Below are 15,596 nucleotides of genomic sequence, written 5' to 3' on the forward strand. Positions count from 1 at the left end.
TCTGAGGGATTTTATATATAAGTGAGAAATATGAGAATATCCAAGAGTAAGTTCCATCCGCTTCATCAGTTCTTCTGCCCTCTCTCTCTACTCTACCGGCATAATATTCTGAGGCTATCCATCCTCATTCAATAAAAGTACATTCTACTTCTTGATTCTTATTTGAAATTTTGTCAAAATAAAATTGAATAAATACAGGTACATAGCATTAGAGAAAAATATGGTTATTATTACAGCATGTATCACCTAGTAATCACATTATATCATTATTAATTCTAATCTTCCTTTGCCAGTACAACTTAAATTTCTTAAAGATAGAAGGTCCACTTTGTAATCTTCTCTTGGTTTTGGAAGCCATCCTTTCCTATCCCCTCTTGTGGGTCCTCTGTTTTCTTTATCCATATCCAAACTACCTACATTTTCTCCCTAGGTGATCTTGTAAGGTCTCATGGCTTCAAGTATGTTTTCAATATAGACTTTACCCCGAGATTTCTTAACTCCAGACAACATAATCCACTGTTTTCTTGATATCTTGATGTAGAAGTCTAATAGCCATTTCAAATGGAACATGCCCCAAACTCGAACATTTTTTGTCCATTTCTTTCCTTCTTTCTTTTTTTCTTTTGAGACAGAGTCTTGCTCTGTCACCCAGGCTGGAGTGCAGTGATGCAATCTCGGCTCACTGCAAACTCCACCTCCCAGGTTCAAGCAATTCTCCTGCCTCAGCCTCCCAAGTAGCTGGGATTACAGGTGCCCACCACCAGGCCCAGCTAATTTTTGTATTTTTAATAGAGACAGGGTTTTGCCATGTTGGCCAGGGTGGTCTTGAACTCCTGACTTTAGGTGATCCGCCTGCCTTGGCCTCCCAAAGTGCTGGGACTACAGGCATGAGCCACCGCCCCTGGCCTGTTCATTTCTTTCTTTTACCACATATACAATCCAGTAGAAGGTATAGTAGACTCAATCACTAAAATATATCCTAAACCCACTCTCACCTTTTAATTGCTGACATTTAGTGCAAATCACCATCATCTTTTATCTGGACCACTGCCATAGCTTCCTGACTAGTCTCCTTATCTCAGTTCTTATTACCTGCTACCTGTCTTCTCCTGAGAATCCTGTCATGTAACTCCCCTGGGAGTGCTTTGATCATGCTGAGACTTCCTGACAGATTTGAATCCATATTCCACACCAAGACCTAAAGGCCTTACAAATCTGGGTTTTCATCTCTGTCAGTTCTCATCACATTCACTATAAAGTTTGTGCTCTGTAGATATTGGATAAATGAAACAAATTATTTCCTTATGCTCTGTCTGTCTACCTACCTACCTACCTACCTACCTACCTACCTACCTACCTAGTCTATCTACCTATCTATCTAGTCTATCTACCTACCTGTATATATTTTTAAGACAGGGTCTCATTTTGTTGCCCAGGCTATGACATAGTGGTATGATTGCGGCTTGCTGCAGCCTTGACCTCCCAGGTTTAAGATCCCACCTCAGCCTCTGAGTAGCTGGGATTACAAGTACGTACTACCACACCTGACTAATTAATTATTATTATTATTTTTTGTTATTGTGGAAACACTGTCTCATTGTGTTACCCAGGCTAGTCTTCTGAGCTCAAGTGATCCTCTCTCCTAGGCTTCCCATAGTGCTGGGATTGGAGGTGTGAGCCACTGCACCGGTCAATTGTCCATATTTATATGTTTCCCGGAAATAAAAGATGTCAAGCTTCTTGGAAATAGGGATTGCCTATTATGCTTTAAAAGTCTCAGGTAGATACACTAAATGTTTGTTATTGATAGTTAAGGAAAAAACTTATTTGGGTGAATACTTACTGAGAAGCAAGCACTCAGTGCACAGATGCACACAAACAGTGGCAGAGTTTTCATTCTTTCTGATGTCTCCTGGGAAAAGCAGAAACGTGGCTTACTATTAGTTATGATATTATGGGAGAGGAATGCATTTTGGTAAATGACTTATTTTTATTAGAAAGCACAGGCTAAAAGAGACCAGTGGTTTCTGAAAATTATGTATACATTTTCATTCCATAGGGGTGACACAAAATTACTTCAGGCCTAAAATACATTCTTTTAGAGAGGAAGCAATGGAGGAGACTCAAGAATTATTCTAACTAGTTTGCAACATGAACATTTTCTATTGATATTAAAGATTGGCTAGGAAAGGCAGGATCTTAGGAAGTTTAGCAATAAGAGAAGGAAATAATTTTCTTCTTATTTCTTTTCTAATTCAAGAAGCTTCCCTCTTTGGGGAACCGTCGTATAAATGACCTGATACTGCACAGTTTTGTAAAGATTCCTGATATTAGAATGAAGATGCCCTTTGTCTCTGTGCTACGAGGCTGTCACTTGGAACAAACAACCAGGTCAAATGGACTCTTCCTCCAATTTCATTCTGCTGAAGATTTTGCCATTTGATAATCCTTTTTCTTGTACCTTTTTTGTTTTTTTGAGACAGGGTCTCACTCTGTTGTCCAGGCTGGAGTGAAGTGGCACTCTCATGGCTCACTGCAGCCTGCACCCCCCAAGCTCAAGTGATCCTCTCACTTTGGCCACCCTAGTAGCTGGGACTATAGTCATGCACCACCACTCCTGGCTATTGTCATTATTATTATTTTTATTTTTTGTAGAGACAGGGTTTCACTGTGTTGCCCAGGCTGGTCTTGAACTCCTGGGCTCAAGCAATCCATCCTCATTGGTCTCCCAAAATTCTGGGATTACAGGTGTGAGCCACCGTGTCTAGCTGATACCCTTTTTCTAAGTCCCGAAATGACAGGAATTATGCTTTATTCATTGTTATGTCATCATGCCTAGTACATAGTGCAGACTTAATACATATTTTTTTTGAATAACTGCTTACAAAAGAGAATTGTATTTTGGCTATAGGTTGTAGAAGGAAAGAATGAGAGAAGAGAAGAATGAGAGAGGAGAAGAATGTGGTCTTTTGTTTTTCTCATTTTGGTTATGTATGTAATGTGTACATGTCAGCTTATCAACTTTAGAAAACAAAATAAAGGTTAAATCATATAGACAGATTATATATTAGGGCAGGTAATTAGTGTGCATGTCAATGTGGCGGGCTGCGAGATTAGATACACTTTACAATACAATCCTGTGGTTTATAAAATGGATGTTAGAGTCAGTCAGAGACTTGATTTAAGCTCTGCCCACTTATTGTGTGACTCTGCCACTCACTGCATGACTTTGAGTGAGTTGCAATCTTACATCACAAGAATTTCCTGAGGATTGACTGGAATAATAAATATATATATACAAATAGTACTGACAATAATGTCTTATCCTTAATAAAGTCTCAGCGGTATTATTATAGTACTAGCATACTAAGAAGAAAACAATCTGATCCAGCTGAAAAAAGAAATGGTTACTTATTATTCTTCAGGTTCCTAATATATTGTCCGTTTTTTTTTTTTTTTTTTTTTTTTTTTTTTTTACATTTCAAGACCAAAAACATTCCTACCGGTCATTTTGTGTTCTAATAACATATGAATTGAGTGTTATCACACAGTTTGGCAGTTCATAAGAAGAGAGGAGAATAACTGTATTAGAACAACTATTGCTATTACTTAATATATGTATATTACTTGAAAACTGTTTAGTTTATATTAGAATCTATCTAAAGTATCCACATACCTGGTGCAGTGTGAATATTTCTTCTTAGGGTGTTCAAGCCAGTTGCTTGCTTTTAGCCAGTCCTTTGAGGATGCTAACTAGAAGCAAAAGAAGAGAAAGCACAAGAGAATTTTCAGGTTTTATAACTCTCCAGTTGAGCTTTTTGGAAATAGGAAATCTGTTAGATTTTAAGATAAGGTCACTTGTGTCAAGGAATTTGCTTTTAAAGAAAAGAATAGTTGTGGTTTACTGAGGTTGACAGTAGTTCTTTGTGCATCAATTTCTTCCTGATGAGCACAGTGACGATCAGAGGTTCTCAATGAGTAACTTATGTGCTTGATGAGTAGTGGAACAGTGATTGATGACACTTACGGAGAAACGAACAACCATGGCCTGGGTCTTCCCAACAGGAAGAGATCATCCACTCTTTCCTGTTGGGCTCTCAAAGTAAGCAGAGTAATTGCCTTCTGACAGTTAATGTGATGGGACACCATATTTCCTTGTCAATAAGACAAGTTAAAAAAGGACAGAGGATTAAAAAAAAAATAATGTAGTGCCAAGTACTGGTGCAAGACAGTATTTAAAGCCAAAAAATAAACACTGAATTTTTTAGTACAAGCAATTAAAAACAATTTTTGACATTTTGTCTTGAAAAATATTCAAACATGTAGAAAAGTGAGAAGGGTAGTACAACTATATAGTCATTCCCTGGTTTTCATAATTCTTAACATTTTGCTATATATCTTAGTTGTTTTGCTGAAGTATTTTAAGGTAAACTACAAAAATTGTAACAGCTACTCTCTATTTCAGCATTTCTCTCTAAAAAGCCTTTCTTTTCTAACACAACACCATCAACCTATAACAATATTAATAATTCAAACACATAATCTAAAATTGAATTTCTACTCAAATTTTCCCAGTTTTGGCAAAAATATTTTTAGTCATTTTGTTCCTAACAGGACTCAACTAAGGGCCGTGTATTGCAGTTACTTCTTATGTCTCTAGTTTCTTTTAGCCCAGAAAATTTTCTCCCTTTTCCCCCATGGTAGTGATATTTTGATATCTATACTAGTCATTTTATAAATATTTATTTTTAAAAAGAAACTTAAGAACTTAAGAAGGAACTGAAGAATCATTTTAATAGAGATTTTCAAAATTAGATATTTCTACTATGTAAAATCATTAATCTGGAATACAGTTTTGAAGGTGTGATTCCTCTTCTGGCTAGTCAGTTTGTTCTTTTGCACATATAATCTCTGAGAGCTTACATTCTTTGGGTTTGATTCCTTGCTTCTCCACTTAGTATTCATGTAATTTTTGACAAGTTAGCTAACTTCTTTGAGTCTCAGTTTTTCTATCTGCTAATTAGGTGTGATATCTACCTTACAAAGTTGTCAGACTGAAATTAGATAAGTTAAAGGTTCTGACATGGAACTTTTGAATGGGAAGCCCTCAGCTATTATGCTGCCATTAGTGGAAAGTTAGGGACAGTTTTTGAGATAGCAATGAGTTAGTAAATATGGGCTGTAATATTAATTTTTTTCGTCTTTCTTTGCTAGCAACTGGTGATATGCATTTACAATATACTTGTTACAGTTAAAATTGGCTGTAGAGTAGAATTTTTATTGATCTGAAACAAGATTTTCTGAGTACATGGCTTCGGTAGAAAAATTTTCATATCACCTTGTTATTGCCCAATTAGTGGTAAGTTGGATTGACCTCAAAAATTGATAGAATTTCAAAAAATGAATTTAATTTCTTTAAATATTGAAAAATATAAGAATATCTGGACATATTATGACTGAATCCAGTGCACTTCTGGTTTTATTTTTCAATAAATGAGTAACATTTATGCATCTATTACTTTAATTTTTTTTAAAATTATACTATAAGTTCTGGGATACTTGTGCAGAATGTACAGGTTTGTTACATAGGTATACATGTGCCATGGTGGTTTGCTGCACCCATCAACCTGTCACCTGCATTAGGTATTTCTCCTAATGCTATCCCTCTCCTAGCCCCCACCCCCCAACAGGCTTGTGTGTGATGTTTCCCTCCCTGTGTCCATGTGTTCTCAGTGTTTAACTCCCACTTGTGAGTGACAACATGCAGTGTTTTGTTTTCCATTCCTGTGTTAGTTTGCTGAGAATGATGGTTTCCAGCTTCATCCATGACCTTGCAAAGGACATGAACTCATCCTTTTTTTATGGCTCCATAGTATTCCATGGCGTATATGTGCCACATTTTCTTCATCCAGTCTATCATTGATGGGGATTTGGGTTGGTTCCAAGTCTTTGCTATTGTGAATAGTACTGCAAGAAATATACATATGCAGTTTTTCTTTATAGTAGAATGATTTATAATCCTTTGTGTATATACCAAGTAATGGGATTGCTGGGTCATATGATATTTCTGGTTCTAGATCCTTGAGGAATCGCTACACTGTCTTCCACAATGGTTGAACTAATATACACTCTCAGCAACAGTGTAAAAACGTTTATATTTCTCCACATCCTCTCCAGCATCTGTTGTTTCCTGACTTTTTAATGATTGCCATTCTAAATGGTGTGAGATGGTATCTCATTGTGGTTTTGATTTGCATTTCTCTAATGACCAATGATGATGAACTTTTTTTCATATGTTTATTGGCTGCATAAAAGTCTTCTTTTGAGAAGTGTCTGTTCATATCCTTTGCCTACTTTTTGATGAGGTTGTTTGCTTCTTTCTTGTAAATGTGTTTAAGTTCCTTGTAGATTCTGGGTATTAGCCCTTTGTCAGATGGATAGATTGCAAAATTTTCTCCCATTCTGTAGGTTGCCTGTTCACTCTAATGGTCATTTTTTTTTTTTTTTGCTGTGCAGAAGCTCTTCAGTTTAATTAGATCCCATTTGTCAATTTTGGCTTTTGTTGCCATTGCCTTTGGTATTTTAGTCATGAAATCTTTGCCCATGCCTATTTCCTGAATGGTGTTGCCTAAGTTTTCTTCTAGGGTTTTTATGGTTTTAGGTCTTACATTTAAGTCTTTAATCCATCTTGAGTAAATTTTTGTATAAAGTGTAAGGAAGGGGTCCAGTTTCAGTTTTCTGCATATGGCTAGCCAGTTTTCCCAGGACCATTGATTAAATAGGGGATCCTTTCTCCATTTCTTGTTTTTTCAGGTTTGTCAAAGATCAGATGGTTGTAGATGTGTGGTGTTATTTCTGAGGCCTCTGTTCTGTTCCATTGGTCTAGATATCTGTTTTGGCACCAGTGCCATGCTGTTTTGGTTACTGTATCCTTGTAGTATACTTTGAAGTCAGATAGCATGATGCTCCAGTTTTGTTCTCTTTGCTTAGGATTTTCTTGGCTATGCAGGCTCTTTTTTGGCTCCATATGACACATGAGTAATTTTTTTATAATTCTGTGAAGAAAGTCAATGGTAGCTGGGTGGGGATAGCATTGAATCTATAAAGTACGTTAGGCAGTATGACCATTTTCATGATATTGATTCTTCCTATCCGTGAGTATGGAGTGTTTTTCCATTTGTTTGTGTCCTCTCTTATTTCCTTGAGCAGTGGTTTGTAGTTCTCCTTGAAGAGGTCCTTCACATCCCTTTTAGGTTGTATTCTTAGGTATTTTATTCTCTTTGTAGCTATTGTGAATGAAAGTTCACTCATGATTTGTCTATTATTAGTGGATAGGAATGCTTGTGATTTTTGCACATTGATTTTGTATCTGAGAATTTGCTGAAGTTGCTTATCAGCTTAAGGAGATTTCAGGTTGAGACAATGGGGCTTTCTAAATATACAATCATATCATCTGCAAACAGAGACAGTTTGACTTCCTCTCTTCCTATTTGAATACCCTTTATTTCTTTCTCTTGCCTGATTGCCCTGGCCAGACCTTCCAATACTATGTTGAATACGAGTGGTGAGAGAGGGCATCCTTGTCTTGTGCCAGTTTTCACAGAGAATGCTTCCAGCTTTTGCCCATTCAGTATGATATTGGCTGTGGGTTTGTCATTAGTAGCTCTTATTATTTGGAGATACATTCCCTCAATACCTAGTTTATTAAGAGTTTTTAGCATGAAGCAGTGTTGAATTTTATGGAAGGCCTTTTCTGTATCTATTGAGATAATCATGTGGTTTTTGTCACTGGTTCTGTGTATGTGATGGATTACGTTATTGATTTGCCTATGTTGAACCAGCCTTGCATCCCAGGGGTGAAGCTGGCTTGATCTTGATAGATAAGCTTTTTGATGTGCTATTGGATTTGGTTTGCCAGTATTTTATTGAGGATTTTTGCATCAACGTTCATTAGGGATATTGGCCTGAAATGTTCTTTTCTTGTTGTATCTCTACCAGGTTTTGGTATCAGGATGATGCTGACCTCATAAAATGAGTTAGGGAGGATTCTCTCTTTTTCTATTGTTTAGAATAGTTTCAGAAGGAATGGTACCAGCTCCTCTTTGTACCTCTGGTAGAATTCAGCTGTGACTCTGTCTGGTCCTGGCCTTTTTTGGTTGGTAGGCTATTAATTACTGCCTCAATTTCAGAACTTGTTATTGGTCTATTCAGGGATTCTATTTCTTTCTGGTTTAGTCTTGGGAGGGTGTATCTGTCCAATAATTTATCGATTTCTTCTAGATTTTCTAGTTTATTTGTGTAGAGGTGTTTATAGTATTCTCTGAGGGTAGTTTGTATTTCTGTGGGATCAATGGTGATATCCCCTTTACCATTTTTTATTGTATCTATTTGATTCTTCTCTCTTTTCTTCAGTATTAGTCTGGCTAGTGGTCTATCTATTTTGTTAATCTTTTCACAAAACTGGCTCCTGGGTTCATTGATTTTTTGAAGGGTTTTTCATGTCTCTATCTCCTTCAGTTCTGCTCTGATCTTAGTTATTTCTTGTCTTCTGCTAGCTTTTGAATTTGTTTGCTTTTGTTTCTTTAGTTCTTTTAATTGCAATGTTAGAATGTCAAGTTTAGATCTTTCCTGCTTTCTCTTGTGGGCACTTAGTGCTATAAATTTCCCTCTACACACTGCTTTAGCTGTGTCCCAGAGATTCTGGTACATTGTGTCTTTGTTCTCACTGGTTTCAAAGAACATCTTTATTTCTGCCTTAATTTCATCATTTACTCAGTAGTCATTCAGGAGCAGGTTGTTCTGTTGCCATGTAGTTGTGCGGTTTTGAGTGAGTTTCTTAATCCTGAGTTCTAGTTTGATTGCACTGTGGTCTGAGAGACCATTATGATTTCTGTTCTTTTGCATTTGCTGTGGAGTGTTTTACTTCCAATTATGTGGTCAGTTTTAGAATAAGTGTGATACGATGCTGAGAAGAATGTAAATTCTGTTGATTTGTGGTGGAGAGTTCTGTAGATGTCTATTAGGTCCACTTGGTCTAGAACTTAATTCAAGTCCTGGATATTTTTGTTAATTTTCTGTGTTGTTGATCTAATATTGACAGTGTGGTGTTAAAGTCTCCCACTATTATTGTGTGGGAGTCTCAGTCTCTTTTTAGGTCTCTAAGAGCTTGTTTTACGAATCTGGATGCCCCGGTATCGGGTGCATATATATTTAGGATAGTTAACTCATCTTATTGCATTGATCCCCTTACCATTATGCAGTGCCCTTCTTTGTCTTTTTTTTTTTTTTAATTTTTTTTTTAATATACTTTAAGTTCTAGGGTACATGTGCATAATGTGCAGGTTTGTTACATATGTATACTTGTGCCATGTTGGTGTGCTGCACCCATCAACTCGTCAGCACCCATCAATTCGTCATTTATATCAGGTATAACTCCCAATGCAATCCCTCCCCCCTCCCCCCTCCCCATGATAGGCCCCGATGTGTGATGTTCCCCTTCCCGAGTCCAAGTGATGTCATTGTTCAGTTCCCACCTATGAGTGAGAACATGCGGTGTTTGGTTTTCTGTTCTTGTGATTGTTTGCTAAGAATGATGGTTTCCAGCTGCATCCATGTCCCTACAAAGGACGCAAACTCATCCTTTTTTATGGCTGCATAATATTCCATGTTGTATATGTGCCACATTTTTTTAATCCAGTCTGTCACAGATGGACATTTGGGTTGATTCCAAGTCTTTGCTATTGTGAATAGTGCCGCAATAAACATACGTGTGCATGTGTCTTTATAGCAGCATGATTTATAATCCTTTGGGTATATACCCAGTAGTGGGATGGCTGAGCCATATGGTACACCTAATTCTAGATCCTTGAGGAATCACCATACTGTTTTCCATAATGGTTGAACTAGTTTACAATCCCACCAATAGTGTAAAAGTGTTCCTATTTCTCCACATCCTCTCCAGCACCTGTTGTTTCCTGACTTTTGAATGATTGCCATTCTAACTGGTGTGAGATGGTATCTCATTGTGGTTTTGATTTGCATTTCTCTGATGGCCAGTGATGATGAGCATTTTTTCATGTGTCTGTTGGCTGTATGAATGTCTTCTTTTGAGAAATGTCTGTTCATATACTTTGCCCACTTTTTGATGGGGTTGTTTGTTTTTTTCTTGTAAATTTGTTTGAGTTCTTTGTAGATTCTGGATATTAGCCCTTTGTCAGATGAGTAGATTGCAAAAATTTTCTCCCATTCTGTAGGTTGCCTGTTCACTCTGATGGTAGTTTCTTTTGCTGTGCAGAAGCTCTTTAGTTTAATCATATCCCATTTGTCAATTTTGGCTTTTGCTGCTGTTGCTTTTGGTGTTTTAGTCATGAAATCTTTGCCCATGCCTATGTCCTGAATGGTACTACCTAGGTTTTCTTCTAGGGTTTTTATGGTATTAGGTCTAACATTTAAGTCTCTAATCCATCTTGAATTAATTTTCGTATAAGGAGTAAGGAAAGGATCCAGTTTCAGCTTTCTACTTATGGCTAGCCAATTTTCCCAGCACCATTTATTAAATAGGGAATGCTTTCCCCATTTCTTGTTTTTGTCAGGTTTGTCAAAGATCAGATGGCTGTAGATGTGTGGTATTATTTCTGAGGACTCTGTTCTGTTCCATTGGTCTATATCTCTGTTTTGGTACCAGTACCATGCTGTTTTGGTTACTGTAGTCTTGTAGTATAGTTTGAAGTCAGGTAGCGTGATGCCTCCAGCTTTGTTCTTTTGACTTAGGATTGTCTTGGCAATGAGGGCTCTTTTTTGGTTCCATATGAACTTTAAAGCGGTTTTTTCCAATTCTGTGAAGAAACTCATTGGTAGCTTGATGGGGATGGCATTGAATCTATAAATAACCTTGGGCAGTATGGCCATTTTCACGATATTGATTCTTCCTATCCATGAGCATGGTATGTTCTTCCATTTGTTAGTGTCCTCTTTGATTTCACTGAGCAGTGGTTTGTAGTTCTCCTTGAAGAGGTCCTTTACATCCCTTGTAAGTTGGATTCCTAGGTATTTTATTCTCTCTGAAGCAATTGTGAATGGAAGTTCATTCATGATTTGGCTCTCTGTTTGTCTGTAACTGGTGTATAAGAATGCTTGTGATTTTTGCACATTAATTTTGTATCCTGAGACTTTGCTGAAGTTGCTTATCAGCTTAAGGAGATTTTGGGCTGAGACAATGGGGTTTTCTAAATATACAATCATGTGATCTGCAAACAGGGACAATTTGACTTCTTCTTTTCCTAACTGAATACCCTTGATTTCTTTCTCTTGCCTGATTGCCCTAGCCAGAACTTCCAACACTATGTTGAATAGGAGTGGTGAGAAAGGGCATCCCTGTCTTGTGCCAGTTTTTAAAGGGAATTTTTCCAGTTTTTGCCCATTCAGTATGATATTAGCTGTGGGTTTGTCATAAATAGCTCTTATTATTTTGAGGTACATTCCATCAATACCGAATTTATTGAGCGTTTTTAGCATGAAGGGCTGTTGAATTTTGTCAAAAGCCTTTTCTGCATCTATTGAGATAATCATGTGGATCATGTGGTTCTTGTCTTTGGTTCTGTTTATATGCTGGATTACGTTTATTGATTTGCGAATGTTGAACCAGCCTTGCATCCCAGGGATGAAGCCCACTTGATCATGGTGGATAAGCTTTTTGGTGTGCTGCTGAATCCAGTTTGCCAGTATTTTATTGAGGATTTTTGCATCAATGTTCATCAGGGATATTGGTCTAAAATTCTCTTTTTTGGTTGTGTCTCTGCCAGGCTTTGGTATCAGGATGATGCTGGCCTTATAGAATGAGTTAGGGAGGATTCCCTCTTTTTCTATTCATTGGAATAGTTTCAGAAGGAATGGTATCAGCTCCTCTTTGTGTATCTGGTAGAATTCAGCTGTGAATCCATCTAGTCCTGGACTTTTTTTGGTTGGTAGGCTATTAATTATTGCCTCAATTTCAGAGCCTGCTATTGGCCTGTTCAGGGATTCAACTTCTTTCTGGTTTAGTCTTGGAAGAGTGTAAGTGTCCAGGAAATTATCCATTTCTTCTAGATTTTCTAGTTTATTTGCGTAGAGGTGTTTATAGTATTCTCTGATGGTAGTTTGTATTTCTGTGGGGTCCATGGTGATATCCCCTTTATCATTTTTTATTGCGTCTATTTGATTCTTCTTTCTTTTCTTCTTTATTAGTCTTGCTAATGGTCTGTCAATTTTGTTGATTTTTTCAAAAAACCAACTCCTGGATTCATTGATTTTTTGGAGGGTTTTTGTGTCTCTATCTCCTTCAGTTCTGCTCTGATCTTAGTTATTTCTTGCCTTCTGCTAGCTTTTGAATGTGTTTGCTCTTGCTTCTCCAGTTCTTTTAATTGTGATGTTAGAGTGTCAATTTTAGATCTTTCCAGCTTTCTCTTGTGGGCATTTAATGCTATAAATTTCCCTCTACACACTGCTTTAAATGTGTCCCAGAGATTCTGGTATGTTGTATCTTTGTTCTCATTGGTTTCAAAGAACATCTTTATTTCTGCCTTCATTTCATTATGTGCCCAGTAGTCATTCAGGAGCAGGTTGTTCAGTTTCCATGTAGTTGAGCGGTTTTGATTGAGTTTCTTAGTCCTGAGTTCTAGTTTGATTGCACTGTGGTCTAAGAGACAGTTTGTTATAATTTCTGTTCTTTTACATTTGCTAAGGAGTGCTTTACTTCCAATTATGTGGTCAATTTTGGAATAAGTGTGATGTGGTGCTGAGAAGAATGTATATTCTGTTGATTTGGGGTGGAGAGTTCTGTAGATGTCTATTAGGTCCGCTTGGTGCAGAGATGAGTTCAATTTCTGGATATCCTTGTTAACTTTCTGTCTTGTTGATTTGTCTAATGTTGACAGTGGAGTGTTGAAGTCTCCCATTATTATTGTTTGGGAGTCTAAGTCTCTTTGTAAGTCTCTAAGGACTTGCTGTATGAATTTGGGTGCTCCTGTATTGGGTGCATATATATTTAGGATAGTTAGCTCTTCCTGTTGAATTGACCCCTTTACCATTATGTAATGGCCTTCTTTGTCTCTTTTGATCTTTGATGGTTTAAAGTCTATTTTATCAGAGACTAGGATTGCAACCCCTGCTTTTTTTTTGTTCTCCATTTGCTTGGTAGATCTTCCTCCATCCCTTTATTTTGAGCTTATGTATGTCTCTGCATGTGAGATGGGTCTCCTGAAGACAGCAGACTGATGGGTCTTGACTCTTTATCCAGTTTGCCAGTCTGTGTCTTTTAATTGGAGCATTTAGTCCATTAATATTTAAGGTTAATATTGTTATGTGTGAACTTGATCCTGCCATTATGATATTAACTGGTTATTTTGCTCGTTAGTTGATGCAGTTTCTTCCTAGCCTCGATGGTCTTTACATTTTGGCATGTTTTTTTCAGTGGCTGGTACCGGTTGTTCCTTTCCATGTTTAGGGCTTCCTTCAGGGTCTCTTGTAAGACAGACCTGGTGGTGACAAAATCTCTAAGCATTTGCTTATCTGTAAAGGATTTTATTTCTCCTTCACTGATGAAACTTAGTTTGGCTGGATATGAAATTCTGGGTTTAAAATTCTTTTTTTAAAGAATGTTGAATATTGGCCCCCACTCTCTTCTGGCTTGTAGAGTTTCTGCCGAGAGGTCTGCTGTTAGTCTGATGGGCTTCCCTTTGTGGGTAACCCGACCTTTCTCTCTGGCTGCCCTTAAGATTTTTTCCTTCATTTCAACTTTGGTGAATCTGGCAATTATGTGTCTTGGAGTTGCTCTTCTCGAGGAGTATCTTTGTGGTGTTCTCTGTATTTCCTAAATTTGAATGTTGGCCTGCCCTACTAGGTTGGGGAAGTTCTCCTGGATGATATCCTGGAGAGTGTTTTCCAACTTGGTTCCATTTTCCCCCTCACTTTCAGGCACCCCAATCAGATGTAGATTTGGTCTTTTTACATAATCCCATACTTCTTGCAGGCTTTGTTCATTTCTTTTCCTTCCTTTTTCTTTTGGTTTCTCTTCTCGCTTCATTTCATTCATTTGATCCTCAATCGCTGATAGTCTTTCTTCCAGTTGATCAAGTTGGTTACTGAAGCTTATGGATTTGTCACATATTTCTCATGTCATGGTTTTCATCTCTGTCATTTCATTTATGACCTTCTCTGCATTAATTATTCTAGCTATCAATTCTTCCACTCTTTTTTCAAGATTTTTAGTTTCTTTGCGCTGGGTACGTAATTCCTCCTTTAGCTCTGAGAAGTTTGATGGACTGAAGCCTTCTTCTCTCATCTCGTCAAAGTCATTCTCTGACCAGCTTTGATCCGTTGCTGGCGATGAGCTGCACTCCTTTGCAGGGGGAGATGCGCTCTTATTTTTTGAATTTCCAGCTTTTCTGCCGTGCTTCTTCCCCATCTTTGTGGTTTTATCTGCCTCTGGTCTTTGATGATGGTGACGTACTGATGGGGTTTTGGTATATGTGTTCTTCCTGTTTGGTAGTTTTCCTTCTAATAGTCAGGACCCTCAGCTGTAGGTCTATTGGAGATTGCTTGAGGTCCACTCCAGACCCTGTTTGCCTGGGTATCAGCAGCAGAGGTTGCAGAAGATAGAATATTGCTGAACAGCGAGTGTACCTGTCTGATTCTTACTTTGGAAGCTTCCTCTCAAGGGTGTACTCCACCCTGCGAGGTGAGGGGTGTCAGACTGCCCCTAGTGGGGGATGTCTCCCAGTTAGGCTACTCAGCGGTCAGGGACCCACTTGAGCAGGCAGTCTGTCCGTTCTCAGATATCAACCTCCTTGTTGGGAGATCCACTGCTCTCTTCCAGGCAGTCAGACAGAGTCGTTTGGGTCTGCACAGGCCTCTGCTGCTTCCCCTGTTGTTTTTTAGCTGTGCCCTGTCCCCAGAGGTGGAGTCTACAGAGACAGGCAGGTTTCCTTGAGCTGCTGTGAGCTCCACCCAGTTCGAGCTTCCCAGCGGCTTTGTTTACCTACTTAATCCTCAGCAATGGCGGGCGCCCCTCCCCCAGCCTCACTGCTGCTTTGTGGTTAGATCGCAGACTGCTGTGCTAGCAATGAGGGAGGCTCCGTGGCCGTGGGACCCTCCCGGCCAGGTGTGGGTATAATCTCCTGGTGTGCCTGTTTGCTTAAAGTGCAGTATTGGGGTGAGAATTATCCGATTTTCCAGGTGTTGTGTGTCTCATTTCGCCTGGCTGGGAAAAGGGATTCCCTTCCCCCTTGCGCTTCCCAGGTGAGGCAATGCCTCGCCCTGCTTCAGCTCTCGCTGGTCGGGCTGCAGCAGCTGACTAGCACCGATTGTCTGGCACTCCCCAGTGAGATGACCCCAGTACCTCAGTTGAAAATGCAGAAATCACCGGTCTTCTGTGTCGCTCACGCCGGGAGTTGGAGACTGGAGCTGTTCCTATTCGGCCATCTTGCTCCGCCCTCCAATATGATCCTTTGTCTTTTTTGATGTTTGTTCACTTACAGAGTATTTTATGAGAGACTAGGATTGCAACCCCTGCCTTTTCTTTCTTTCTTTCTTTCTTTCTTTCTTTCTTTCTTTCTTTCTTT

General features: G+C 38.6%; 1 protein-coding gene across 4 annotated transcripts in view; it reads right to left on the reverse strand.

The window, feature by feature from the left end:
* MUC7 (mucin 7, secreted) overlaps nt 1-15,596 on the reverse strand; it is a 60,301-nt gene that overhangs the window by 7,036 nt on the left and 37,669 nt on the right. Inside the window, exons 1-3 of one of the 4 annotated variants that reach the window (XM_023190239.1) lie at nt 3,877-4,011; nt 3,677-3,753; nt 1,844-1,912 (exon numbers count right to left, since the gene is read on the reverse strand). In XM_023190239.1, coding sequence (XP_023046007.1) covers nt 1,844-1,897 — 54 coding nt within the window. In that variant the 5' untranslated portion in view covers nt 1,898-1,912; nt 3,677-3,753; nt 3,877-4,011. Of the gene's footprint in view, nt 1-1,843; nt 1,913-3,672; nt 3,772-3,876; nt 4,012-15,596 lie in introns of those variants that run through there. The other 3 variants (XM_023190241.1, XM_023190238.1, XM_023190240.1) reach the window with 3 other exon arrangements.

The sequence above is a fragment of the Piliocolobus tephrosceles genome, chromosome 3 (genome assembly GCF_002776525.5).
Source record: "Piliocolobus tephrosceles isolate RC106 chromosome 3, ASM277652v3, whole genome shotgun sequence".
Taxonomy (NCBI): Eukaryota; Metazoa; Chordata; class Mammalia; order Primates; family Cercopithecidae; genus Piliocolobus; species Piliocolobus tephrosceles.